Source organism: Marmota flaviventris, chromosome 8 (genome assembly GCF_047511675.1).
Source record: "Marmota flaviventris isolate mMarFla1 chromosome 8, mMarFla1.hap1, whole genome shotgun sequence".
NCBI lineage: Eukaryota > Metazoa > Chordata > Mammalia > Rodentia > Sciuridae > Marmota > Marmota flaviventris.
In genome coordinates this window covers 78,032,900-78,060,650 of record NC_092505.1, presented here as the reverse complement: position 1 = coordinate 78,060,650, position 27,751 = coordinate 78,032,900, and the positions used below count along the sequence as shown (strand labels likewise).

The 27,751-nt window shown below is 33.9% G+C and overlaps 1 protein-coding gene across 2 annotated transcripts in view; it reads left to right on the top strand.

Moving 5' to 3' along the window:
• Positions 1-27,751, top strand: part of Tbc1d23 (TBC1 domain family member 23) — a 57,457-nt gene that overhangs the window by 6,876 nt on the left and 22,830 nt on the right. For both annotated transcript variants that reach the window (XM_027943229.2, XM_027943228.2), the window contains exons 2-9: positions 9,972-10,083; positions 13,301-13,406; positions 14,915-15,119; positions 21,092-21,215; positions 24,882-25,006; positions 25,098-25,144; positions 25,879-25,982; positions 27,308-27,430. In XM_027943229.2, the coding sequence (XP_027799030.1) occupies positions 9,972-10,083; positions 13,301-13,406; positions 14,915-15,119; positions 21,092-21,215; positions 24,882-25,006; positions 25,098-25,144; positions 25,879-25,982; positions 27,308-27,430 (946 nt within the window). The remainder of the gene's footprint in view (positions 1-9,971; positions 10,084-13,300; positions 13,407-14,914; positions 15,120-21,091; positions 21,216-24,881; positions 25,007-25,097; positions 25,145-25,878; positions 25,983-27,307; positions 27,431-27,751) is intronic.

Below are 27,751 nucleotides of genomic sequence, written 5' to 3'. Positions count from 1 at the left end.
TAGAAAATATACTTATTTAACATAATATATTGACAGACATTTTTATGTTGCCTAAATATGTAATATATAACAATGTTATTATATTGTGTGTTTCTATTATATATTAAAATAAAATTAGTTTATTTTGACTTGAGAGTAATATGTAGAACATGTAAACAGTTATACTTTTTAGATTACTTTAGCTCAGTAATTTTTCTGTTGTTTTTATCTAGTGATATTGGAGAAATTTAAAATTTCCTTTAAAAATAATTCCTTTGGGGCTAGGGTTGTGGCTGCCTTACATGTGTGAGGCACTGGGTTCGATCCTCAGCACCACATAAAAATAAATAAATAAGCAAAATAAAGGTATTGTGTTCATCTACAACTAAAAAATGTATAAAAAAATAATTCCTGTGTTATTTTCCTCTTTAAAAAGTTTCTAGCCTTTGTTTTGAATTATAAAAGTGACATATAGAATGTTGTATCCATCTCATATATCAGTGGGTAATTGAGAAACAGAAACTCTTGTGCTTTATTTTGTTAATTTAGTTTAGATTTAGCTACCAATAAGAAATTAAATGAGGTCCTTTTATATCAAATTAATTTTCATTGATGGTTGGAGTCCAGGTTTAAAAAAAAAACCCAGTATGTATTTCTTTGTCAAAGTACGATTCCCATTGGAAAAGTACTTTTGGAAAGAATTGCCCAGATATTGTAAAGCATCGTCACTTCATTTGTTCCTTTGTATTTCAAAAGGATGTTTTCAAGAAGAGGAATATTGGTGAGTTTTTTTAATATCATTATACTTTGGACAAAGTGGAAATTTGTAACTGACATATGTAATATTTCTGTCCAATTTTTGCTGTTTTTATCTCATTCTTTGTTTTCGGCAAGGATATGCTCCATTTTTAGTTTCCAAATAAACTGTCTTGGTGGAAAAACATTAAAAAAACGGATAAATTTCTTTGTGCTTTTAAAGTGCTGCAATGTGCCGGGTTCAGTGGCACACATCTATAATCCCAGAGGCTCTGGAGGCTGAGACAGGAGGGTCACAAGTTTGAGGCTAGCTTTAGCAAGGCCCTAAGCAATTTAGCAAGACCTTATTTCAAAATAAAATACGAATAGAGCTGGGGATATGGCTCAGTGGTTAAGTGCCCCTTGGTTCAATCCCTGGTATAAGAGAAGAAAAAAAAAGAAAGTGCTGCACCACAGTCCCTTCATAATATGGGAATACACAGTGTTGAGAAATTTTTATCCTGAGAAAGCATGAAAGAAGCAAGGATTTCGAGCACTCTGAGGTTAACTGCTTCTTAGTGGAGAAATTATTTTACAATTTTGTAGGCAAGGTATTATAGCAGATCCACTGTACAATTGTACATGTAGTTTTGACAAACCTTTTATTTTGTTGTTTTTTTTTTTTTTTTAAACTTAGACAATAGCTCCTGAGTTTTTTCTTAGCAGAGGAAGGGACACTATTGATACCATTCCCACAGTTTGACCTATATGGTTTTGGGTAAAAAAATAAGTCTATGAAAAAAACTTAAAGCATCTGTACCCTTTGTTATTAATTTTAGTAGTTTACAATTGTTATGGTACAAGAATCATCTTGGTACAGTGATGAAGTACTGAAGCTCTCATGTTTGGTTTGCCAAACTAAAAGGACCAAATTTCTTACCATCTTTACTTGGCACAATATCCTGGTTAAAACAGAAATTATGGAGAGGATTATCTTATTTGATAAGGGCATGTCCCAAAGCTGCTTTTGCAGATCTGATCTTAATAAAAGCTCACTAAATTTTTAAAGCTGATGAAGTGGGGTGGATATAACATTTATATATTACTTTTATAATTCAAAAATAAAGGCTAGAAACTCTTTAAAGGGAAAATAACAAGTAGGCAAATAAATCTTAATGAAATACCTGTAGTAGTTGTACCTGATTTTGACACAAATCCAGGTAAGTTTAGTATTTTGCAGTAATAACACTCTCAAAAGAATTAAGTTTTTGCAATTAAATAACACTCTCAAAAGTTGTCAAGATCTTTTCTGAATGTGCTATCATACTATATTTTGAAATGCTTAGGAAGTTTTAATGGTTTGAGATTGGTATTTAAAAATAACAGGCTGGGGTTGTGGCTCAGTGGTAGAGTGCTCGCCTAGCATGGGTGAGGCACTGGGTTCGATCCTCAGCACCACATAAAAATGAAATAAAGATATTGTGTCCACCTCCAACTAAAAAATAAGTATTTAAAAAATAAAAATAACAAGTTACATAGTACTGAGATTTGACTTCACCCATATCTACTTTACAAATAAATCTGTGACAAAGTTGTCCTATTTTCAGTTCTAACAATGTCACAAAATATTCAGGGACTAATTAAGGCGTTTGGATATGGTAGTAATTTGTAGCAGGGTGCTAACAGTAGTAGCAGAATAAGTTCAGATAAAGCTTTGATGTCTCATGACCTGGGCATTAAAAAATATCCTGAAATGTGGGGGACACAAATTAAGCCATGAAACCACAACTCTATATGTGCAGCTTGCCACTGCATACTGACTGTCACCTATTTTGCTAGTGCTTGCAGCTAGTTGATTGGTCATTTTTAGAATTTTGAGTAATTGGTCAGAGACTTGTATCTGGTTATGATATATATATATATGTGTATATATATATATCTCCACGCTCACAATGGTTTACGTTCCAAACAAATCTGAGTGAACTGCATTCCAGAAAGACCTGCTCCCACCTCTGTGTGACATTATATATATAAGAATAGTACTTGGGCTAGAACCTTGGAATAACTGGCTAGCATCCCAACCACATGAGAGTGTGAACATTTTGTTTACTGCTACATTCCCAATGCCTCATGTAGTGGCAAGTGTATATGTAGTAGGTGCTCAATACGTATTTACTGAAGATTTGAATAAAATAATGTTTATGTTAGGGAAGAAAATAATTTGGACTATGGGTTAGGAAGATAGAGGAGAATCTGAAGGAAAAGGTTTTTTAAATTTTTTAGTTGTTGATGGGCCTTTATTATATTTATTTATATGCGGTGCTGAGAATCGAACCCAGTGCCTCACACATGCTAGGCAGATGCTCTACCACTGAGTTACAACCCAAGCACTTGAAGGAAAAGGTTTTAAGAAGAAAGTAAAACTTTGTAGAGTTTTGTAAAGAGGACGAAGACTCTGATTGATGTCTAATGAATTCTTGGAGCAATTTAGGAGAATGGTAGAGATTTTCAGTGAATGAGGAGAGAGTAAGTGGAGATGTTTGGAAATTACTATTTTCATTGAGTTGAACTGTAAAGAGAAGGAAGGAAAGAAAAATGAGTTTTTTTAAGGGGAGTAGGTCATGTGTAGAAAACTCTTGAGTACATAAAGGTGGAAATATTTCACGCAAGGAGAATAATCATCACAGGCTATATTACTCTGTATTTTTTAGCACTAGAAATAGTTTCAGTGAAGATTTCTATGTCCATTTTTTCCCCCACTTGGCTGTATTTAATACTGTTGGCAGACTAAGGTTTGAACAATATAAACAGAAATAACATATTTAAGATGTTTACGTAGCAGACTTTGGGAGATTACTGATATCCCAGTAATGCACCTTTTGTATTTCTATTTTTTTAAATTTTTTTTAGTTATACATTGACACAATATCTTTATTTTGTTTATTTATTTTTATGTGGTGCTGAGGATCGAACCCAGGGTCTCTCACGTGCGATGCGAGTACTCTACCACTGAGCCACAACCCCAGCCCCATTTGTATTTCTGTTTTAAGAAAACAATCTGTCTTGGATTCTGATCACTCCAAGACACTGTACTTTTAAATACTTTTATTAGTACATTATAGTCATACATAATGGTTGGGTTCACCTTGACATAAGCATACATGAATGGAATTCAGTTTGCTTCATTTTAGTCCTGTGTCTTTTTTCTTTCTCCTCCTCTTCTCCCTTTACTCTACTCTACTTGTAAGACACTATATCAAAAAAAAAAAAAAAAAAAAATTGGCAATTGAATCCATCTGTCTGCCCTTCCTTCTCTCCTTCCTTCAGTATTAGAGATTGAATCCAGGTGTGTTTTACCACTGTGTTATATCCCCTCTTTTTAAATTATTTTTTATTTTGTGACAAGATCTAAGTTGCTGAGGCTGGCTTGCAATCCTCTTGCCTTAGCCTTCTAAGTTGCTAGAATTACAGATGTGCACCTCCTTGCCCAGCTAATTGTTTTCTCTATATTTCTGATTTTAAGTTTAGGGTGATTATATATATTATAGGTTCTAAGTGGTCCTTTTGAACTATTACTATAATCTTTCATTTTTTTATAATTACAGAAAAAAGATTTGATTTTAAGAATTTTAGAACTAGTGAAGTTGTCTTAGTTTAGTTGATAGACTGAGGCTAGGTGAATTAAACATTTGTTTTCCATTTCAGAAAACATCCTACTTAAGTGTTTTAGATTGATTATTATGAAGGAAGATTGGGGATGATAGGGAGAGGGGTTCCTATGGAGTGGTAGATATCAAAAAGGGATAAGAAATGATGGAGTAGGCAGGAGAGTGAGGAGGTGGATGTAAGATGAGGTAGAAAAGATGGCATAAGAATTCTTTCAAAAAGCTCTGTTGTGAAAGAGATGGTCAGAGGTTTGGTGGCTGGATGCAAAGGGAAAGTTTGGATTTTTTTTGGTTGTAGTTGTTGATTTTGTTCATAGTGGTGATACTTGAACATACTGATTCAGAGGAAAGCCTGCAGAGAAAGAGAAATGGAAAATAGTAAAGAGGTGACAATTGATGGCACATGACTCCAAGGGAATTTGGGGGGAAGATAAGAGCCAGCTAAAGTTACCAGTCTTAGAATAGGAAAAGGACACCTTGCTCCTGTGAATATTGGAAAGCAGTTGTCAGAATGACTGAGCTTATGTTTGGTTTTTTTTTGGGGGGGGGGTGAGATCAAAGGAAAGAGAAGCCTGCTGGCCTGTATTTTCTCTTTGAAGTCAGAAAAAGGACATCCTCAGTTCTTGAAATAAAGGAAGTCAGAAATAAAGTGACCTGAGGTAAAGTGGCTGGGTAAAGGGTGTAAAGAAAATGATGAATTCAAGAGATATTTCAGGCAGTATTGATACCTAAAAGAGATGAATTCATGGTAGTATCATAAATTTTTTCTTATTTCCTGGAAGTCTGCATTCATAAAGTATAGGAACAAAGAAGGCAGAACTGGTTAGATTAACCTTATGCCAGGAATTTACAGCTTCCTGAATGTGACACAAAGACCAAGGCATGAAGAAGCTGAGGATATGTCAAGACTGCCTAAAGTCTTAGTGAGGCGGTGGGATACAGACTGAAGACATAAATGAAGCCCTGTAAGAGCTCTTCTAACCATTCCATGCCACCCCTTCACCTTTACCCTTAACTTTATCCAGAATTAGTTTTCCTTGCTCAAAAATTGAGTCAAATACTTGTACATTTTTAAACTTCCAAGTTTATCATGTTTGTAAATATTTAGAAGACAGCTTGCTGTTAGCTATTGATTTAACTCTTTTATCTTGTTTACACTTTTAATTAATATTCATTATTGGAGAATTAAAATAAAAATATATAAAATAGTATATTGTTTCCTTAATATATGTATAATATCCTTTCTTAATGTTTATAGTATCCTATATGTGTATACTATCCTTAATATCTTAATATTATATATAGTATCCTTTCCTAAGTTCTAGTTACTTAATGCTTTAAGGAAAGAAATACATGTTTGGGGTGAGAATTCTTACTACTTGCAAATTTGCTCTTATTCCTTGCAAATTTACTACATTTGTTCATTTTAGAGAGTACAGATAGCCACCTTCCCCAACTACTAAAAGGCAAAACTCTCCAATAAAAATACCACTATAAATAAATGCTTTAAAAATTTCCTTCCTAGTTTGTGTGGGAAAGAGTGATTGGGAATAGTGGACTTTTTCTATTTGTTTGATATGTCTTTAATTTTAAAATTTTTTTCCATGTCTTGTTTCTCAGTATTTCAATTTATTGCTTAAAATGCCATATGATTAAAATAAATTCTTTTTCTTTTTTAATGGATACACATTGTGGTTTTAAAAATACTGCTTTGAGCCAGGTGCAGTGGAGCATACCTGTAATCCCAGTGGCTCAGGAGGCTGAGGCAGGAGGATTGAGAGTTAAAAACCAGCCTCAGCAACTGTGAGGTGCTAAGCAACTCAGTGAGACCCTGTCTCTAAATAAAATACAAAATAGGGCTGGGGATGTGGCTCAACGGTTGAGCACCCTTGAGTTCAATCCTTGACATGCCCCCCAACCCAAATAAATAAATAAATAAATAAATAAAGCAAAATGACTGCTTTGAACATGGTTCTAGCTAAATCATTTTACTTATTCTCAGTTATTGCTGAATTAAAGTATATAAATGTTTAAAAGAAATCCATCAATATTTAAATTACACAGACCATTCAAATATAATAAATAAGTATACACAAGGTATACTGACTGATGCCTTGTGAGAAGTGAAAGTCTCCTTCCCATTTTGTTTCTCTGGGTAGTATCTTTCATGATTTTGTTTTTGTTTTGATGGATAAAAGTGAAACCTGAAGTGTATAAAATAGTATTTTTACTATTATTAAGTTTTAGCTTATATATGTCTGTGTATGCACACAAACACACACATACACAGATATATATGAAGAGCTAAAAAATAATTTGCAGAATATTAACAGTTTATCTTACAGTTGTGGAATTACAGTTGGTTTTTTATTTCATATTATATATTGAATTCTCTAGAATGATTATGATAAAAATGAGTTTTAAAAGTTGGCTATTGTTTAGTCATAACAAGAGTAATAGCATTCATGGTTTGAAGAATTATTATGTGGTCAAATGCTGCACTCAGTGTTTTGTGTTCAGAAATTTATTTATTTAAGCATTAATTGATCCTATAAGATGGACAGTGTCTTGTTTTCATCTGTTGTTCAGGGAGAGTGTATACAAACAAGCAATTTATGTAAATTTTGAAATTATGGGAAAAAGAAATTTTTAGAATACTATTTTCTAAAAGAAGTTTTTAGAAAATGATTTAGAAAAAGGTTCCTAGTGGGAGATTTTCTGTAACTTTTTTAGCTTTTAATTTTAGGAATACAACATGTATAATTAGTTTTGTTTGGTTGGTTTTTTTGTTTTGTTTTGTTTTGGGGATTGAACCCAGAGGTGCTTCACCACTGAGCTATATCCCCAGCTTCTTTTTGTTTTTATTTTGAGACAAGTCTCACTCAGGTGCTAGAGTTTGTATCTCTGCTTTATCTTTCTACGAATTATTTAACCTCATAATTTGAGCTCTTTACTACTTTTGCAAACACAATTCATAATGTTAAAGGTCTTAAAACTGAACCTTTACTTTGTTCAGAAGATAATGTTATTTTTTAATTTTTTAGGTTTGTCAGAAGTGTTTTTTATTACTTTCAGTGTACCATTTTCTGGTCTCCACAGTTCTTGCTCATGGTTGTACTGTTGGAGACCAGTTTGTTTTCTTGGGGGACAACACCATAGACTCCAGTGAAAGCTGTATGAACAGAGAGGTACATTTTTGGATTTTAAAAGTAGCTTTCAGGATCAAGCATTTTGCCCCTAAATACTAGTTTTGTTGTTTGAAATAGTAAGAGATTTGCCAGAGTACTTAAAAAAGAAAATGAGCCCAGCAACAACTCAGGGAGAACCTGTTGCTAAATAAAATTCAAAATAGGACTGGGAATGTGCACAGTGATTGAGTGCCCCGAGTTCAATCCCCAGTAAACCCCCCTCTCCCCCACCAAAAGAAGGTTTTTGTCCTGAAAAATGGAAACATTCTAGTTCATTTATTTGGTAAAAGAATTTCATTTCATTAAGTAGTATTTTCAGTTCCTCATTTATTTACACATTTGACCATTTAAATAAATGGTATTTGTTCACCAAAGATGCCATTAAGTTTTTCTTTCACAGTTATACTGTCCTTCAGGTTTTTTATTTTTTCCAGTATCAAATATTGAACCCGGGGATACTTTACCACTGAGTTATAGTCTCAGTGCATCCCTCCAACCCCCACCACCCTGCCTTTTTTTCTATTTTGAGACAAGTTCTCACTAAGTTATTCAGGCATACTTTTGATCCTCTTTTCTCAACCTGCTGAGTCTCCTGGATTGCAGGCATATGCTGCTACACCTGGCTTGTCTAAATAAGCTGTTTTGTACATTTGGGTTAACAAACCCCAGAATTTATAAACCAACCATAGGCCTGCACTTTGAACAGTAGACTTAAAAATCTCGTTCCCTCCCTTTTCCTTCCAATATTTTGGTGACCATAATTACCAAAATGTTTCTTATGTCATTACTAGTTACCTTGTTCATATGAACTTGTAGTAACTTTGTTAAAGAACCTTTCACATTCCATCAGTGGTTTTCTGTCAATTATGATCCTAAGTCATAACATTTTCATTTAACTCCTTGAGAGAATAACACTTTATAAGTTTATACTCTTAAATTTATGTTCTTAGAATATAAACTAATATTCTTAGAATCTTATCAATAGGTGAGGTTTATATTATTGAGAGAATGAGCAATGGGAGTGATTTGTTTTATTGTTTTTTTTTAAACCACAAAAATGAGACAGAATCCTGATTTTCTGATCCCAGTGGTATGATCTGCCTTTTAGGCTGCTTCACAGAGTGATAGAAATCATCTGGATGAGTTTTGAAATTTTAAAAAATTTGTACAGATTTTTAACATAATGTATAATAAACAATGTAAACAATGACTGAAACCTCAGCTTTTGAAAATGCCTAGGGAATTAATTTCATTGGTTATTTTCTAGTTAAAAAATAATAATTCATACCTTTGTGAAAGCTTTTTAAATTATCTTAACCACGTAGAAGTGGAAATAAAATTGATTTCATAGTTTCTCCTTAAGTGTAGTAGACTGAACATAATCACTTGACGTTTGCTTCATAATTTACATGATAATACAGTTCTGTTGTTTTGCTTTAATGTATATCACTAAAGCCCATTTTGTTCCTCTGATATTTATTGAGTACTTATCATAGGTCAGGCACTGTTCAAGTAATGACATCAATATAGTTATGTACTAAATAGTCTCAGATTGCAGTGTTTTTAATTCTTGACAGATTTTGTTTTCTCCTTACCACTATTTAGCATAATGTTAAGAACAAGAATTCAGGAACCTGATCATTAAAATCTAGATCTTGGCTCTACTACTAATTAGACATGTAACTATAACTATAATACATTAAATACTTGAAAGAATAGTGATTTTTTTTTTATATCATAGGATGATTACTTCATTTTTCTTATAAATGTATGTAAGCCTTCTTTGCCTCAAATTTTGCATTTGTAACTGAGGCCAATGATGTATCTCCTAACTCTTCATTATGAAGATTAAAAAAGGACACATAGGGCTGGTGTTGTAGCTCAGTGGTAGAGCACTAGCATGTGTGAGGCACTGGGTTCAATTCTCGGCACCACATAAAAATAAATATATAAAATAAAGGTATTTTGTCCAACCACAACTAAAAATATATATATTAAAAAAGGGACACATATAAAATGTTTAGAGCCATCCCTGGCGCATAGTGAAATCTTATCAAGCAGTAGTCATTACTACTACCATTATTTTTGGTAAGTAGTAGACATTACTGTGTTTCCACAGTGATGTGAGTCTGCTTGCACCATCTTCAATTTAAAATTTTCTTTAATCTAGTAACACAGATAACTAAACTTACTAAAACAAAGTGCAAAATAAAAGCAGATTGACTATATAAAATCTGAAATTCATGTTCAAGAAAACAGAATGTGTGAATGCTGTGTATGCCTTGATATTATAGTTTGGCTGCTGAGAATATTGTTTTCTTTAATAGGCCATGTTTGTAAATGAATATTGAAAAAGAAAAATATGAATTAAAATTTATCTTAATAAATAGGACTTGTTTTTTAGGGAACGGGATCTTGAAGAAGCTCTGGAAGCAGGAGGCTGTGATCTTGAAACTTTGAGAAATATAATTCAGGGGAGACCACTGCCTGCTGAACTAAGGGCCAAAGTCTGGAAGGTAACTGGAAACTAAAATGTATAAAATGTAATTACTTTAAAAAAATATATATATATATTTGTATTGCTGTTGATCAAACCCAGGACCTCATGGAAAATGTTCTAGCGCTGAGCTACGTCCCTAGCGCTTACAAATAATATTTTTAAAAAATTATTTTCAAGCCAGGCATGGTGGCACATTCCTATAATCCCAGGCTGTGGCAGGAGGATTACAAGTTTGAGGTTAGCTTTGGTAACCTTGTGAGACCCTGACTAAAGAAATAGAAGAAGAGAAAAGGTACTGGAAATGTAGATCGGTTGTAGGGTATCCCTGGATGCAATCCCCAGTACTACCACAACAATAGCAACAACAAAAATTATTTTCTTTTTCTGATTTTTAAAAATTAATTAATTAATTTTAATTAGGTATATATGACAGCAGAATGCATTTTAATTCATTGTACACAACAAAAAATATTTTCTTTTGAAAAAAATAAAGTCTCTGAAAAGGCTTTGTTTTATGAGCAGGCTGTAGTTAAAATGTGTTTCAATAATGTTTGCTTTTTTTTTTTTTTTAAATAATAGTATTTAGGTTTTAGAAGGTATTTTTTTAACCACTAGAAATGGTGTATATGAAGACATTAAATGGGGAGATACAACTGATGAAAAATATAGGAAATATGACAGCATAAATGGAATGATCCAAACTGTGTTTTTTAAAAAAGGGAATATGCCTCTGGTTGTTGAGTTATAGATTTTTCTTTGCTTTTCAACTGATAATTTCTGAATTATTTCAATTTCTGAATTAATTATTTGTTATATGTTTGTGGAAATAGTCTCAATCAGCTTTTTTGCTGTTCCCAAAAGACCTGAAAAGAACAGTTCTAGAGGAGGAAAAGTTTGTCACTCACCTTTTTAGAGGTCTCAGTCCATAGACAGTCCATTCCATTGCTTTGTGCCTTTGGTAAGGCAGAACATCATGGTTGAGGGCTGTGGAGGAGGAACGCAGCTGGGAACTTGGCACCAAGAAGCAAGAGAGAGAGAGAGAGAGAGAGAGAGAGATTCCCCTTACCACAGACAAAATGTATACCCCAAACGCATGTTCACAGTGACTCACCTATTCCAGCCACACCCTGACTGCCTGCAGTTATCACTCAGTTAACCTCTATCAGGGAATTAATGCATGGATTATGTCAAGACTTATAAACCAGTCATTTCACCTCTAACTTTCTTGTGTTCTCTCATACATGAGCTTTGGGAGGACACCTAATATCTAAGCCATAACAATAAGAACTAAAGATAAAATATAAATCATCTTTTGGGCTGGGGCTATGGCTCAGCAGTAGTGCACTTGCCTGGCATGTGTGAGGCACTGGGTTCGATTCTCAGCACTGCATATAAATAAATAAAATAAAGGTCTATCAAAAACTAAAAAAAAAAAAAAAACTAAAAAACAAATCATCTTTTACCTACTTCTTACAGGTAAAACCCATAATATCTAAGTTTATACCTTTGTCTTTTTTTCTCCTGTGAACATATATACTTAAACAGAAATGGAATTTTAACTTTACAAAGCATTTTTTTGAATGTTTATTTTTTAATTTTTAGTTGTCAATAGACCTTTATTTGTTTATATGCGGTGCTGAGAATCGAACCCAGTGTCTCACACATGCTAGGCAAGCGCTTTACCACTGAGCCACAACTTCAGCCCCCTGAATGTTTTATTATAGAAATTTAGACACATTCAAAAGTATGGAGACTTGTATAATGAACCCCTATGTACCCATAACCCAACTTTCATTGTTACAAATATTTGACCTGTCTTGTTTGATTAGTACCTCCATTCTTTCCTCCCCATCCCATCCACTGGATCGTTTTTTTCTCATGTTTTTTAATTGTTGCAGTATTACTATACATATTCATACATGCATGTGATATAACAATATAATTTCATCAATATTGTTCCCCATAATTTCCCTTTTCTTGACACACCACCCTCCCCATGATCCCTTTTTCTCAACTAATCTCCCTTTGATTTTCATGAAAGATCCCCCAACTTTTTTTTTCCTTTTTACTCTCTACCTTTCACATATGAGAGAAAACGGGACCCTTGACTTTCTAAGTTTTGTTTAACATAATGCTCTCAGATTCCATCCATTTTCCTGCAAATGACATAATTTCCTCTTTATGACTGAATACTTCATTATGTATATATATACCACATTTTTTGATCCATTCATTCATTGAATGAATGATCTAGGCAGGTTCCATGATTTGGCTATTGTGAATTGTACTGCTATAATCATGGGTATGCAGGTATTACTATAGTATGGTGATTTTAATTCTTTAGGACAAATATTGAGGAGTGGTATAACTGGGTCATATGGTGGTTCCATTCCTGGTGGGTTGTTTTTTTTGTTTTTTTTTTGGTATTGGGGAGTGAACTCAGGGGCACGTTGCCACTGAGCCACATCCCCAGCCCTATTTTCTATTTTATTTAGAGATAGGGTCTCATTGAGTTGCTTAGCGCCTCGCCTTTGCTGAGGTTGGCTTTGAACATGGGATCTTCCTGCCTCAGCCTCCTGAGCCGCTGGGATTACAGGTGTACACCACTACTCCTGGCCATTCCTGGTGTTTTGAGGAACTTCCTACTGAATTATTTTAAAACAAATCCTTATTAGCAACTAAATGCTTTTAATATGAAAGTCTGAACCCTGGGGTGCTTAACCACTGAGCCACATCCCCAGCCCTTTTTTATATTTTATTTAGAGACAGAGTCTTGCTAAGGTGCTCAGGGCCTGACTAAGTTGCTGAGGCTGACTTTGAACTTGTGTTCCTCCTGCATCAGTCTCCCAAGCTGCTGGGATTATAGGTTTGTGCTGTTATGTCCTGCTGTTCTGTATAATTTTTATTGTGTATTGCACAGGTGAACTTTTTCTTCGCCAGTATTACATTCTGGTTTTTACATTTTAAAAAAGTGACATAGATGATTGTTTAAAATTGTCATATATGTAAATATTTATTGTGTGTAACTCGTTCTATTTACTGACTGAACATGAAGTAGTAAAATCTAAAGCAGGAGGATTTAAAGTAATTGTTGGTTTGTTGTGATGTGACTGCGGGTTCAGAAACTTTATTTTTCAATCTTTGTTATTATTTCTAAATTCAGGACTTTTATGATTGGAGCATGTTTTCATAACATATGAAGCTAGTTGTTGCTTTTTAAAATCTTTTTCCAGATTGCTTTGAATGTCGCGGGAAAAGGTGATAGTTTGGCATCATGGGATGGTATTTTAGACCTTCCAGAACAGAACACTATTCATAAAGATTGCTTAGAGTTTATTGGTAAGTTTAAGATTATTTTCAATTAGCGAATTTTTTATCTTGTTATAATATGGGATATGTTATATGTTTAAAGGTCTTATGAATAGTTTTAGATTTTTTAAAATTCTTATGAAATATTATTTAATAATTTTAAGAAAAAGAGCCTACTTTTTGCTGTTTCTTTTACATTGTTTGTTCTATTTTTCATATACACTTATGTTGCAGTTTTGAACTTGGTTTTTGTATAATTAAAGATCTGTATGATTGTATACAGTCCAAAGGGACTATGTTCTAAAAGTTTATCTATAAATCATAGATCATGATCTGCTGTACAAAACCTGTTATAAATCATGGGTGAATAAGTTTTCAATCCTGTTTAATTCACAATATAGATTGTTAATTTAGTTTATACTTCTCTTTTCTAATTCATCTAGAATCTTTCATTCCTCTTTCCATCATATTTTAGTTTACTTATTGGTTAAATAGGCTTCTGTGTTCTAACTATACAGAAATGTCATTGGTGGAATGGGCAAAAGGAAGGGAATTTGGATCTATGATATGAGGGCAGCACATGATGTATCATATGTTAATGAGATGACTTTGATTTTATTGATTCTGTTATAGATTTGTTCATATTTAGTTTGAAATAGTATTTGTGCTTATCCTGTGTGGGAGCTGTCAATAAAGGAATTTATAGACAGTTTTATATTTATACATGTTTAGAGTATAAACCTACAAAACAGGCAAAAAGAAAGGGAATTTGGTGGTGGATCCCTTTCACTCCTCTTGCCAAAGTTATAGTGGCAGCTGCTGATTGTGGGTTAGATGACAATTGGTTGTCTCGAAGACACTTTTTTGCCTTCCAGCAACATGAGTTATTCATATTTTTGCCTATCACTTTGCTTCAGATTGGCCATTCTTTTTTTTTTTTGGTACTGGGGATTGAACCCACAGGCACTTAACCACTGAGCCACATCTGCAGCCCTTTTTAAAAAATACATTTTATTTAGGGATGGAGTCTTCCTGAGTTTCTTAGGGTCTCGCTCAGTTGCTGAGGCTGGCTTTGAACTTTCAATCCTCCTGCCTCAGCCTTCCGAGCTGCGAGGATTAAAGGGGTGCACCACCATGTGTGGCTCAGATAGGCTGTTCTTATAAATATAGGTCAAGTATTAGTAAGTACTGATGTCTAGTAAATTATATTCAGAAGTCTTCTTTTCCCTAGATAAGAAAACACAAAAGTGAAACTGATTGTTTCTCTTAGTTTTCTTTTCTTTGAACAACTATCTTGCTTTAAGTTTAAAAGAAGATTATAAGAGCTTTGCCTGTTTTTTTCCCTGCTTGGAGTTTCGATCCATGAACCAATGGTTATTAAGTAAGTATGAGGACTAGTACTCTCCTGTAATTTTACTTTGCCTTTGTCATGCTCTAAATTGCCTCACATGATACTGTGCATTTGTGAACAAATGGAATACTAGCCGCTGAGTCTCCAACAGGTCCTTGGTAACTTTATTTTGACACTTATTTTCTAGACCAGCTTTCAGTGCCAGAGGAAAAGGCAGCACAGTTACTTCTGGATATTGAATCTGTAATTACCTTTTATTGTAAATCACGGAATATAAAATATAGCACATCCCTTAGCTGGATACATCTACTGAAACCATTGGTGCATCTTCAACTGCCACGGAGCGATTTATACAACTGCTTTTATGCTATCATGAATAAGTACATCCCCAGGTAAAATATGATTTATGGTTTTAAAAGTCAGTAAAGATCTAGTTAGCTTTGAACTAAAGATGTTGGATTTACTTTGATAAATATTCAAGTAATTTTTAAGATTGAACTGTAATTGTTAATTTGACTTATTTTTGTCATTATAACCATTTTTGAAAGGATTCTTTATTTAAGAATTTACACTTCTAAGGTTTATATCTGTAGTCTAACTCTTTAAGTTTACTTGATGTTATGTCTATTTTAATTACTTCACTTCAGAAATAAAAATAACAGTGTGTCTAAGATAAAAACAGTATTTTTGGAATGTGCCTTATGAGGTGCTAGGATTACAGTTAGAATTACAGTCCTATATCCTATGAATTATAGTCCTAGAAACAGACATTGAACAAGTAAATTGGAATGTGCCGAGTGCTGGGAAGTTGAAATAGAGAATGCTGTGGGAATATATAGTGGGGGTAACTTAACTCACTTTGGTGGTCAGGGCTGGTTTCCCTGGACTTGAGATATTGAGACCAAACAAATGTGTAGGTTGTTGTGGTGGGAGTCATGGTAGTGGGGCATTGAAGGAGTCAAAAAGAATAGTTCCCAGTAATGTGGATCAGATAGTCTGAATTATAGAGCAAAAAGAAACTTTATATGTACTCCAGACCAGTGCCTTGGCTACATGACCTTGGAAGCACATTAGAATAATGGTGATAATCATAAAAATTCTACTGCCTATTTGCATACCTAATTAATTAAATTAAAATTTCTTGGTGATGGGACTCAAACATCATTGTTTGTTTAGGCTTCCTAGTTAATTCTAGTGTGTTGCCAAGGTGGAGTGCTGTTCTGATCCTGGATAGGTAACTGACTACCATTATTTGTTATCTTCTGTGTGTTAGCACGCTATTCTAGGAGTGTCTTACATTTTTTTCCTGATTTAAACAGTGGCTGTTTAAGGTGAGTATCTGATTTACAATATAGAAACTGAAGCAAAGAGATAATTTCTTTTTCAGGATTATACTTCTGATATATGACAGAGTCAAGATTTGAATCCAAGTTTGAAAGAACACCCTTTTCTTCACTGGTGTGGTTTTCCACCTTGGTTGTGTATTAAAATCAACTGAAGAACTTTTTCTTATTTTGAATAACAACTTTATATCATTCACATACTATAAAATTCACCTTCTAATCTGTATAGTTTACTGTCTTTTAGTATAATCACAGAGTTCTGCAGCTATAACTGGTTAATTTTGGAACTTTTTCATCACCCAGAAACAAACCCCATTCCCATTTAGTAGTCAGCTCTCAATTCCCACATAATACCCCTAGTACTAGGCAATCACTAACCTGTGTTTTGTTTCTGTGAATCTGCCTGTTGTGAGCATTTCATATAAATGCCACCACACAATATGTCTGCTTCCACTTATCATGTTTTCAAGATTCATCCATATTTTGTAGTATATATCACACTTCTAAGAAATTTCTTTATTTGTTCTAATTAGATATACATGACAGTAGAATGCATTTGACAAATCATACATAAATGGAGTATAACTTATTCTTCTGATTGTACATGATGTAGAGTTACACAGGTTGTTTAATCATACATACACATAGGGTAATGATGTCCAATTCAATCTACTATCATTCCCACCCTCCTATGCCTTCCCTCTTTTTTTTTTTTAAGAGAGAGAGAGAGAATTTAATATTTCTTTTTAGTTTTCGGCGGACACAACATCTTTATTTGTATGTGGTGCTGAGGATCGAACCCCGCACCGCGCGCATGCCAGGCGAGCACGCTACCACTTGAGCCAAATCCCCAGCCCCCGCCTTCCCTCTTTATACCACTCTTTCATCTCTTTTTTTCTGCTTTGTCAAATAATATTTCATGTACACGTATAACACATTTACCATTCATCGATTGATGGACATTCGTGTTGTTTTTACTTTTTGTCTATTATTACTATGCTGCTATGAACATTTGTGTACAAGTTTTTCTGTGGCCATATTTATTTTTATTTCTTTGGGATATGTGCCTAGAAGTAGAATTGCTGGATTATATAACTAAGTGTTTTTGTTTTGTGGTGCTGAGGATTGAACTCAGTGCCTTGCACATGCTAGACAAGTGCTATATCACTCAGCTACATATCCAGTCCCTCATTGTGGTATTTTACTTGAATTTCCTTGATGGTCAATGATGTTGGGCCTTTTTTTTTTCATGTGTTCATTGGCAATTTCTTTATTTTCTTTGGAGAAATGTCTAACCAAAGAACAACTCTGTAGAACAGAAACATGCCTATTCAGTCAAAGGTTCCTGTAGTTTCAAATCAAAGTGGATTAGGAAGAGCCTATGTATCGGTTATATTTTAAAAGCTCCTCTAGTGATTATGGTACATACCAGGATGGAGAACCTCTGTGCAACCTTGAAGCTATACTACTTTATGTAAGGAAGACAGAACTAAAGATGCCAAAAGTCAAGGCCAAGATCATGGCAGAGCTAAAACTGGGATTCCTTTATAGGACTTACTCTGTCATACTAGGTCTCTCAACTGCATATATTTTAGTACTTCTCATGGACATCTTTTGGTGTAACTGAGCTAGAAATAATAGAGGACATGATGTCCCAGCTTTGTCTCTAGAGAGGTGATGTTAGTGTTGGTAGGAATAAGTTTAGAGGCTTTTACATTGAACTGTGTTAACACTGTCTTATCAGGTTCCACCGGTTTCTTTTTCTTTTTAAAGAGAGAGAGAATTTTAATATTTATTTTTTAGTTTTCGACGGACACAACCTCTTTGTTTGTATGTGGTGCTGAGAATTGAACCCGGGCTGCACGCATGCCAGGCTAGCGCGCTACCGCTTGAGCCACATCCCCAACCCCCTCCGGTTTCTTTTTCTATAAGTTCACTGTAACACAGCATTCCAGTCATTGTCAGCCTTAAGGTCCCTGGAAAGAACACTGAACCCCCAGGACTCTGCCAGAAGAACTCTATTGTAGCATATTCCTTTACTGTAGATTCAGATGTAAGATGGGTAGAAATCTATGAAGCATGGTGCCTTGTGGTAGAGAGTGCCTTGCAGTATATAGCCTTTAAGTGAATAGATGCTGTTAATAATGGCACACTCCCAGAGACCCACTTTTTCAGAAGATGAGATCATGAGCTCTGCAATTGTTGTGGTAGTTTATGCTCCTTTCTGTTTGTTATACCTTAGCAGTCTGTTGCTTTGTATTTATATGGTAAGGATAATGTTCATACTAAAGGAGGACATACCAATATGGATCCAGTTCTGTCTCTGGACAAATGAATTGCCAACCTAGAGCTTTCTCTGTAAAACCTATGTACTATCTGCAGTATCAAAAAGTTGTATGTTGAGGGCTGGGGTTGTGGCTCAGTGGAAGAGCGCTTGCCTAGCATGCATGAGGCACTGGGTTTAATCTTCAGCACCACATAAAAATAAAACAAAGATATTGTGTCCACCTAAAATTAAAAAATAAATATTAAAAAAAAGTTGTATGTTGAGAGTCATGCCAGAATCTGGTAGTAACCTCAGATCTTAGATTTGTACAAATTATTTTTTTATTCCCTCTTGTAGAATTTTTAATTTTTAAGATTATTTTATTTTCATAGTGTTGAGGATTGAACACAGTGCCTTGCACGCCAGGCAAGAACTCTGTCCCTTGAATTGTATTTTAAAATATTCTCTATTAATACTATAATGTTGAAACTGAATTAATTTAATTAATATTTTTACAAGAGGCCTTTTAACCTTGTTTTGTTTTCTTTACAGTTTGCTTTTTTAGAGACTGTTCCCCTGCAAAAATACCACATGTTGATATGTCATATATAGGAAAGGGGACAGAATGACGTAATAATTTAATGCACAGTTTCTCTGTGTATAAGTCTTAAAGTCTTAGCTCTATCTCTTCTTAGCCATGTGGTCTGTTACTTGACCTTTTTTTTTTTTTTTTAGTGATGCTGGGATTGAACCTAGGGCTTTGTGCTGAGAGGCAAACACTCTACCAACTGAGCTATATCCCCAGCCCTTTTACTTGCCTTCTTAAATCTCAGTATTCTCATCTGTAAAATGGATATAGATTTGTTTGTGAATATAAAATGAAATAACTTTGTAATATGCTTACTACAGTGTTTGGAATAAGATAGTGCTTTGATAAATACTGATTTTTTATTATGATGATCCATATTTTAAACTATTTAAACATTTTTGTTATTTCATTAGATAACATTCTTGCTTCATTCCCTTGTGACTAGTCAGATAGCATGTGTTGCAAAAACTGAATGAAGTAAAGCTTATAATTTGTGGCAGAGGAATTGGTGAAGCCTACTGGTTCAAATGAAGATTAAATTAATTATACATGGTTCATATAATACCACACTTTAACCAGTAAGACTGTGTGGAAATAAATGTATTTGCAGTGTTTTTTGTTTTTAACCTTAGTTTTTAAAAGTACTGCTCTCCTGTATTCAGTAAGATCATACTACCAGAAAAGCAAAGCAATCTTTCAAGGTACACTTTTTCCATAAAGTAACTCAGTTAGGTTTTTTTTTTTTTATTGTTGTTGTTACTGGGAATTGAACCACCCAGGGGCACTTAACCACTGAGCCACATCCCCAGCCTTAGTGACAGGGTCTTGCTGAGTTGCTTAGGGCCTCTCTGAGTTGCTGAGGCTGGCTTTGCCCTTTGGATCTTCCTGCCCAAGCCTCCTGAGCCACTGGGATTACAGGCATGTGCCATCATGCCCTGCTTAGTTAAATTTTGAGGTATTAAAAACTTAAATGCTAGAATGAACTAATGTAAAGATAGTATCTAATAAATCTAGACAGAAATGTGGGAATTGAAGTTAAGGCTCCTGAGTTTGGAGTCAGGGACTGTGTCTGGGAGAATGAAGAACTGTGCTTCCTGAAAGGTAGCCCAGTGCACAGACCAGATCTGGATCTGCTCCAGAGGGTTGTCTTCTTTGAGCTCAGATGCTTGGATATCTGGGTGAGAAGATGATACTATTTGAATCAGAGTTGTAGGGCTGGGGATGTAGCTCAAGTGGTAGAGCACTTACCTAGTATGCACAAGGTACACAGGGTTCAATCCCCAGAACCTCCAATAAAAAAAAAATGTCATATCAGGTGGTCATGACCTTGGCCAGAGCAGCCTGCTTAAAAACTGTAGACTGATATGCTTCCTTGAAATAATGCCAGAAAACTGCATGGAATCCAGGCCTTTTGTAACTATTTCTACTTTTGAAATAATTTCTAGTTTTGAAGAATCTTTCACTGGAATGTGATGTTTTTTGAAAAAGGCATTTTAATAATTATAATGATAGAATATGTATTTGGAGCCTTTAAAACAATGTTCATGTTCAACTCTCCCATTTTACTCTCACAATAACATCTTGAAGGACAATTGTCAATAAGATGATATTTGGTGTCTTCTGGAATTCATTCTGAGTACCTGGTATCTAGGCTACGTTGACAGTTTCTAAGACTTTAGTTTATTATTCTGAAATGTTTATCTTTGGTCATTTCAGATTTTTGCCATTGCTAAAGGACACTCCTAACAGAGGATATGAGCTTTATTGGAACTAACTTAAAACCTCTCTAGGAGTTTGCTTTTTGACTTGATTGGAAAGCAAGGGGCAGGACTTCTTTAGAACTCTACAGATCTTTTGGGATCCTAACCTTATCACAATAACCTAAGTGCTGTTTCAGTGATTCCTATAGTCGTCTCACTTTGATTGCTGCCTGGGGGTTCACTTGGAGAGAGTCTCCCTGAAGTGGCTGTTGAGCTGTTGTAAACTTTTGTCATGTCAGGCATATTGAGGTGTTAGCAACTGAACTCTGTTTGGTTCTTGCTTGCTACAAATGCTGTGGTATTCAAATATTCTGGGGTTGGGGAGAGGAGGTAGGTCTTGCGATAATATTTATTACTAATGTAATTATTTATAATGTAAAAAAACACTGCTTCTTTTGTCTTCTAGGGATTGTTCCCTGAAGGGGAGACCATTTCATCTCTTCCGATTACTCATCCAGTACCATGAGCCTGAGCTTTGTTCTTTTCTTGATACTAAGAAAATTACTCCAGACTCCTATGCACTCAACTGGGTAATAAAGTGAAAGTAGGAACACTTAATGAAAAATAGTTTATATAAAACTATAGTGAGGTAGTATTTTTTCGAGGAAAAAAAAGAAAAATTCTAAATTGTAGATAATTACTACCTAAACCAACGAAATAAAATTATTAGCACTTCATAATAACTTTCTTTATTATTTACTTTTGTAAGTTCAAATTATTTGATATGAAGTTTAGCCTTTTGTTTTATACATATGTAGAAGTATAACTAATATGTATTTAGTACATATTAATGCATATCATGCATTAATGTATATCTGTATACTCACATACTAATTATAGCAATATATTTAATACATATTTTCACAAATATATGCTTATAATATATATAAACATATGATTTATATCAGTTCAATTTAAAACCTGTATGTATTTAGATTATAGGTGCTTGCCTATAATCCCAGCAGCTCCAGAGCCTGGGTCAGAATTGCAAGGTCAAAATCAGCCTCAGCAACTTAGCAAGACCCTAACCAACTTAGCAAGACCTTGTCTCAAATAAAATATAAAAAGGGCTGAGTGGGGCTGAGCATGATGGTGCATGCCTGTAATCCCAGTGGCTCAGAAGGCTGAGACAGGAGAATCTCAGGTCCAAAGCGAGCCTCAGCGACTCAGCAAGACCCTGTCTCTAAATAAAATACAAAAAAGGGCTGAGGATGTGGCCCAGTGGTTAAGCGCCCCTGGGTTCAATCCTGGTATAGAAAAAAAAGGGCTGAGTGGGGCCGGGGTTCTAGCTCAGTGGTAGAGTGCTTGTCTAGCATGTGTGAGGCACTGGGTTCGAGCCTCAGCACCACATAAAAATAAATAAATAAAGGTATTGTGTCCATCTACAGCTAAATTTTTTTTTTTTTTTTTTTAAAAAGGGCTGAGGATGTGGCTTAGTGGTTAAGTACCCATGGGTTCACTACCTGGTAACAACAACAACAACAAAAACCCCAAACTTATATGTATTTAAACTGTTGATGGTAAACAATCACAAGGAAAATTACTTAAGATTATCAAATGATTAGTGTCAAACAATAGTAAATTCAGTGCTCTATTCTTGGTTATTGATATTTTCAAAGGGAAGTAAGTGGTTCTCAAATCTTGGTCTCGGGACCTCTTAAACTCTTAAAATTTATTGACAGTCCATTGTTTATATGGATTATGTTGATTAGAAAGTAAAACTAAGGCATTTTAAATATTCACTTGTTAGTACACTTAAGAGTAATGATAAATTCCTTGCATAACATTATTATCAACTTTTAATGGAAAACAACTGTGTTTTCCAAATGAAAATTAGTGTGAATATTGGCACTGTTTTATAGTTTTACAAATCTCCTCAATATTTGGCTAAGTCAAGAGACAGGTGAATTCATTTATCTGTTTCTTTATTCAATCTGTAATGATATGTAGCCTTCAGAGACTTCTATTGTTCATTTTTGAGGTATTAAGCATGAAATAAGCCAATAAAAATTAAGTATTGTTATGAAAATAATTTTGATCTAGTAGACTCCCCAGTAAATATAGATTCTGGGGATTTCTAAAGTCCTCAAACCACAATATGAGAACTGCTTTTCTGGGTTAAATGAAGGTATTTCTAAAGCGATAATTGGGTACTACAAACTATTAAAAAATTAAGCATATTCTTTGATCACATGTTAATTAACTTTACTTTAGGAAGAATCCCATTTCTGCCACCTATTAACTGTGTGATATGACACTTAGGTTTCGGAACTTCGATTTCCTTAATAATAATAATAATAATATTTTTTATCTCTGAGGATGATGGGATGAGTTAGCAACCAGGAAATGGGAATTACAGAATCTACTCTTTTCTCTTCTGGACTCATTACATTTCAAGCCTCAATGGTCTATTCCTTAGTTTCCTCTTGGCCAAAGTCTTGTCACTTTTAGTTAAAATAGTAAAGTTCTTAAAAATTGTAGTTTCTCTGGGTTTCACATGTTGCTGTTAAATCCTCCTGAGATGCTGAGATTATAGGCATGCATCACCATGCCCAGTTTAAATAGTTCATTGTTGTTAGTAGTATCATATTGATGAAATGAAGCTTTCTTTCTTTAAATCAAGAAAGGAAGCAGTTAAAAGTAATTCCTAAATCCAGAGAAACCATAATTTAAGCAATGCAATCATAGTTTTAGTTGAGCTGAATTTAAAGATGACTGTATATTACTATTCTGTTTGTATTTATATCTTCTTATCTGTATTTATAGTAGTAATTTTTCAAACAACAAAAAGTATTAGCATTTTGTACTTTAAAAGCCCTGTAGTCAAATGTAATTACATGGGCTGTGGAGTCTTAGTCCTTTTACCTAGTCCCCACACCAGCGCTCACCAACTCTGTAAATTTAGGAAAGTTGTTTCATCTGAATCTAGTACCTGTAAAATGGAAAGAAAATGACGACTTTGCAATCCTGTTATGAGAATTAAGAAGTAGTAACGTGACGGTAGTTTAGTATCTAGCAAAAAAGTATGCATTAAACATGTGTGTTCCCATTAGCTCCCTTTAGCTATTAAAGATGTTTTAAATATATTCCTTTGGATGGAATTGTTTTTGAATCTAATGAACATTTAGAAATCTAAAAATATCACTGAATTCATGCAATTTAAAAAACAATTGGGCCAGGTGCAATGGCTCCAGAGGCTGAGACAGGAGGATTACAAGTTCAAAGCTAGCCTCAGCAACAGCAAGGTGCTAAGCAACTCAGTGAGACCCGGTTTCTAAATAAAATATAAAATAGGGCTGGGGATGTGGCTCAGTGGTTGAGTTTCCTTGAGATTAATCCCCATTTCCAAAAAAAAAAAAAAAAAGAAGAAGAAAAGAAAAAGAAAAAAATCCACAATTGGGTTGTAAAGATACTTATAAATTAATGACTCTTTTTATTTGAAATACACAACCACAGAGCTGAAATCTATTGAATGATATGAATTTTATCTCATTTATTTGAAATGATTTACAAGTAAATTTTGGAAATAAATCACATTTACATTGCTGTTAAAATTACATTAGGTGTTTTTTAAGTTCTATGTTTGATCCTCACTATTATAAGTTAAATACTGTCCTGTGATTAATAATAATTGTGCTAGTTGCCCTTATAGAGCTTGATAGGTAATTATACTATTTTTTTATGCTAAGGCAAAGGAATATTAATTACTTTGGGTATTCTAGATTAATTATTTCTCTTTTCACAACAGTGGTAGGAGATGGATAATAGTATTCCTTTTTTTTGTTTGTTTGTTTTTTAAAACAGAAGTAGAAATGGAAGCTTTAAAGAGGTTAAGTGAGGGCTGGGGTTGTGGCTCAGAGGTAAAGTGCTCGCCTAGCATGTGTAAGGCCCTGGGTTCGATTCTCAGCACCACATAAAAATAATTAAATAAAGGTATTTTAAAAAAACAATATAAATAAATAAATAAATAAAGAGGTTAAGTGATGTGCTCTAAGTTACACAGCTATTAAGTGGCCTATTGTCCTTTGAACATACATGTTCTGCCTTTGGATTTCATACAGTAAAATTAAGGCACACATTAAATTATCAGGTGCAGAAAATTCAATGTAATATTACTTATTCATTTGCTTTAATATTTTTAAAAGAACAAGTCAGCTTCAGTGGTTTATGTCTTTCATTGCATTTCCTGATTGCAGCTTGGAAGCCTTTTTGCATGTTACTGTTCCATTGAAGTCACTCAGGCAATATGGGATGGATATCTACAACAAGCGGATCCATTTTTTATTTATTTCTTAATGTTAATTATCCTTGTGAATGCAAAGTAAGTATCAGATTGGTTAGATTTTTCCCCCCTCTTTTCTCATGGTGCTCTGTTAATGTTTAACTCAAAATCATTTGATTCCCTTTTACAGAGAAGTTATTTTGGCACAAGAGTCAGATAGCAAAGAAGAAGTTATTCGTAAGTATTACTTAATGTGGAGAATATATTTGTGGTTACTTAATCTCTCTAACACTGTTTTCTCATCCATAAATTTGGGAGATTAGGGTAGAGCACTCTCTAGTTAGAGACCTTAAAGACTATTTCACCTTGTTTGTCATTCTTTAATGTATTTTCACTCTTTTTCCATATACTATTTCTTTGGTTTTAGTATTCAAATAGAATGCCCTTGTCTCTCCTTTCCCAACCCTTCCTTAGTGTACCTTTCAATGCTCAGTTTACAGTCGCCAATGTGAAACCTTGTTTTCTTTTTTGGGTTCTCTTCAGTTTAGCTCCCATACAAAGATAGTCACTTCTGAATATTGCCTGGCACTTTTTACTATGTATAATAATGTTTATCTTACATTGTGATTTATTTTTATTTTCTCACAGAAGTTGAAGTCATGACTTATTCTTACTCATTTCTAAGGGCCCTGAGATTTTATATGTGATGTTGAATAAATCAGAAAATTCTTATTAAAGCTAATGAATTTGATTTCATTGTCTTACTATCCTTCACTAATAGAATTACGTCAACAGTTTATCCTTTGGGGAAATTAATTTTTCCACAAGCAGCTCTAAAAGCATCACTGTTGAAATTCCATTGATGTAGTTTTTATTATGTTGATGTTGCTTTAGCTTTGAACATAAATATTATTAATTGTTGTATTTTTTGCAGCTTATTAAATGTTGTCATATCTGTAATCACATTTCAGAGTTCTTGGAAAATACTCCATCCAGTTTGAATCTAGAAGATATAGAAGACCTTTTCTCTCTGGCACAGTATTATTGTAGTAAAACACCAGCTTCTTTTAGGAAGGTAAAAGATAAGAAATGACCTACTCTTTTGCTTTCACATTTTGGGTACTTATTGTTTATTTTGTATCCATCAGTTAAAATCCTCTAAATTTTTTTCTGTCTTTTTAGGTGTTGCACTTTGTGTGATTTTTCCTATAAATATGCAGAAATAGATTTAAAAAGTGGGAACCATGTTACCTTTGCTGTGATTATTAGTTATTGCTGATCATGAGAAAATTGACTGAGATATTTCCTAAATTAGTGCTTTTGTGTCTTCAAATATTGTATTACAAAAACCCAGTGGAGGTTATGTAGTTATGCCTTTCTCTGGAGTTTAGCCTTGGACAACTTTAGCAATACAGAGTTCTTTTGTAAACAAATCAAGAGTCACTTAGCCCTTAAGAGACCTAGATCCTTAGACTAATAAGTGGTTTCAATAGAAGACTGGGAAACTAAAATAAAATAAAGGATTAGAAGCACACAGGTTTGTCAGTGATCTCTGTGGCTTGTGAGATCATTGATGCTGTTTTTTGTTTGTTTGTTTGTTTGTTTTGTTCTTTTAAGCATTCTGCCACATACTTCTTAGTAGTTAGTCAGCAGTGTCACTCAAATGAGGTTAAATTATGTTCAGTTATTGTGTCTCAGATGGCAGGTATAGTTAACCATTAATCTTTTGAGAACATTTCCTCAGTTAAAAAACTAATTCTAGGAACTAATTTAAGCTATTTTAATAATTTCCTTATGTAGATCATTTGATTTTCAACAGTGTTGGGTAAGTCAGGTGATTGAAAAGTGATATAACATACTGGGTGAAAAAGAAATCTTACTGATTTTCATTGTTGTGAGAGTAAACATAGTAAATAATCTGAATTAGTAGTTGAAAATTAGACCAGACTACATCATTGTATTACATAACTTATGCAATCAGTTTCTCTCAGATTTTTTGTTCTTATTACATTATGTGAAAAAGTTATGAGCAAACATTAAATTTTTTCCCCCCTGTACCAGGGATGGAACTCAGGGCCTCATACATGCTAGGCAAGCATTCTACTCCTGAGCTGTATTCCGTACTCTAAAATTTAATATTTAACTATGTCAAATGGCTGTGTGGAATGTTATGTTTTTTTCTTAAGTCTGTGATTCATATGATTTCTGACAGGGACTTTGTGGACTTTCATATCTTTTAGCCTATAATATTTGAGAAATATGATATTAAGTTTTAAAAGTCATAGGACTCAAGGATGTTCCATAATTATTTCACATTTTATTTTAGTTTAACAAGTCTATTTTTATGAAGAGTTTGATTTTGATTTTCTTGAAAATGTTTAAAAATTTCTCTCTAAATAGGATAATCATCATCTCTTTGGTAGTACTTTGTTGGGAATTAAGGATGATGATGCAGATCTGAGTCAGGCTCTTTGTATGGCCATTTCAGTGTCAGAGATCCTTCAAGCAAATCAGCTTCAGGGGGTAAGTAAAAAACCCATTTGACAGCTTACTATGCCTTTTATTTTATTTAATTTATTTATTGGTTCTTTTTAGTTATACATGACAGTAGATTCCATTTTGATAAAAATTATACAAGCATAGAATATATCTTATTCTGGTTAGGTTCCCATTTTTGTGGATGTATATGAACGATGGAATTCACTGTGATGTTTTTATATATATACACAGGAAAATATGTCACATTCACTCCATTTCCTATCCCTACTCCCTGTCCTCTATTTCCCATTGTCTGAATTACTGAACTACTGTCCTCATCTACTGAACTTCTATTCTTCCTCCTAC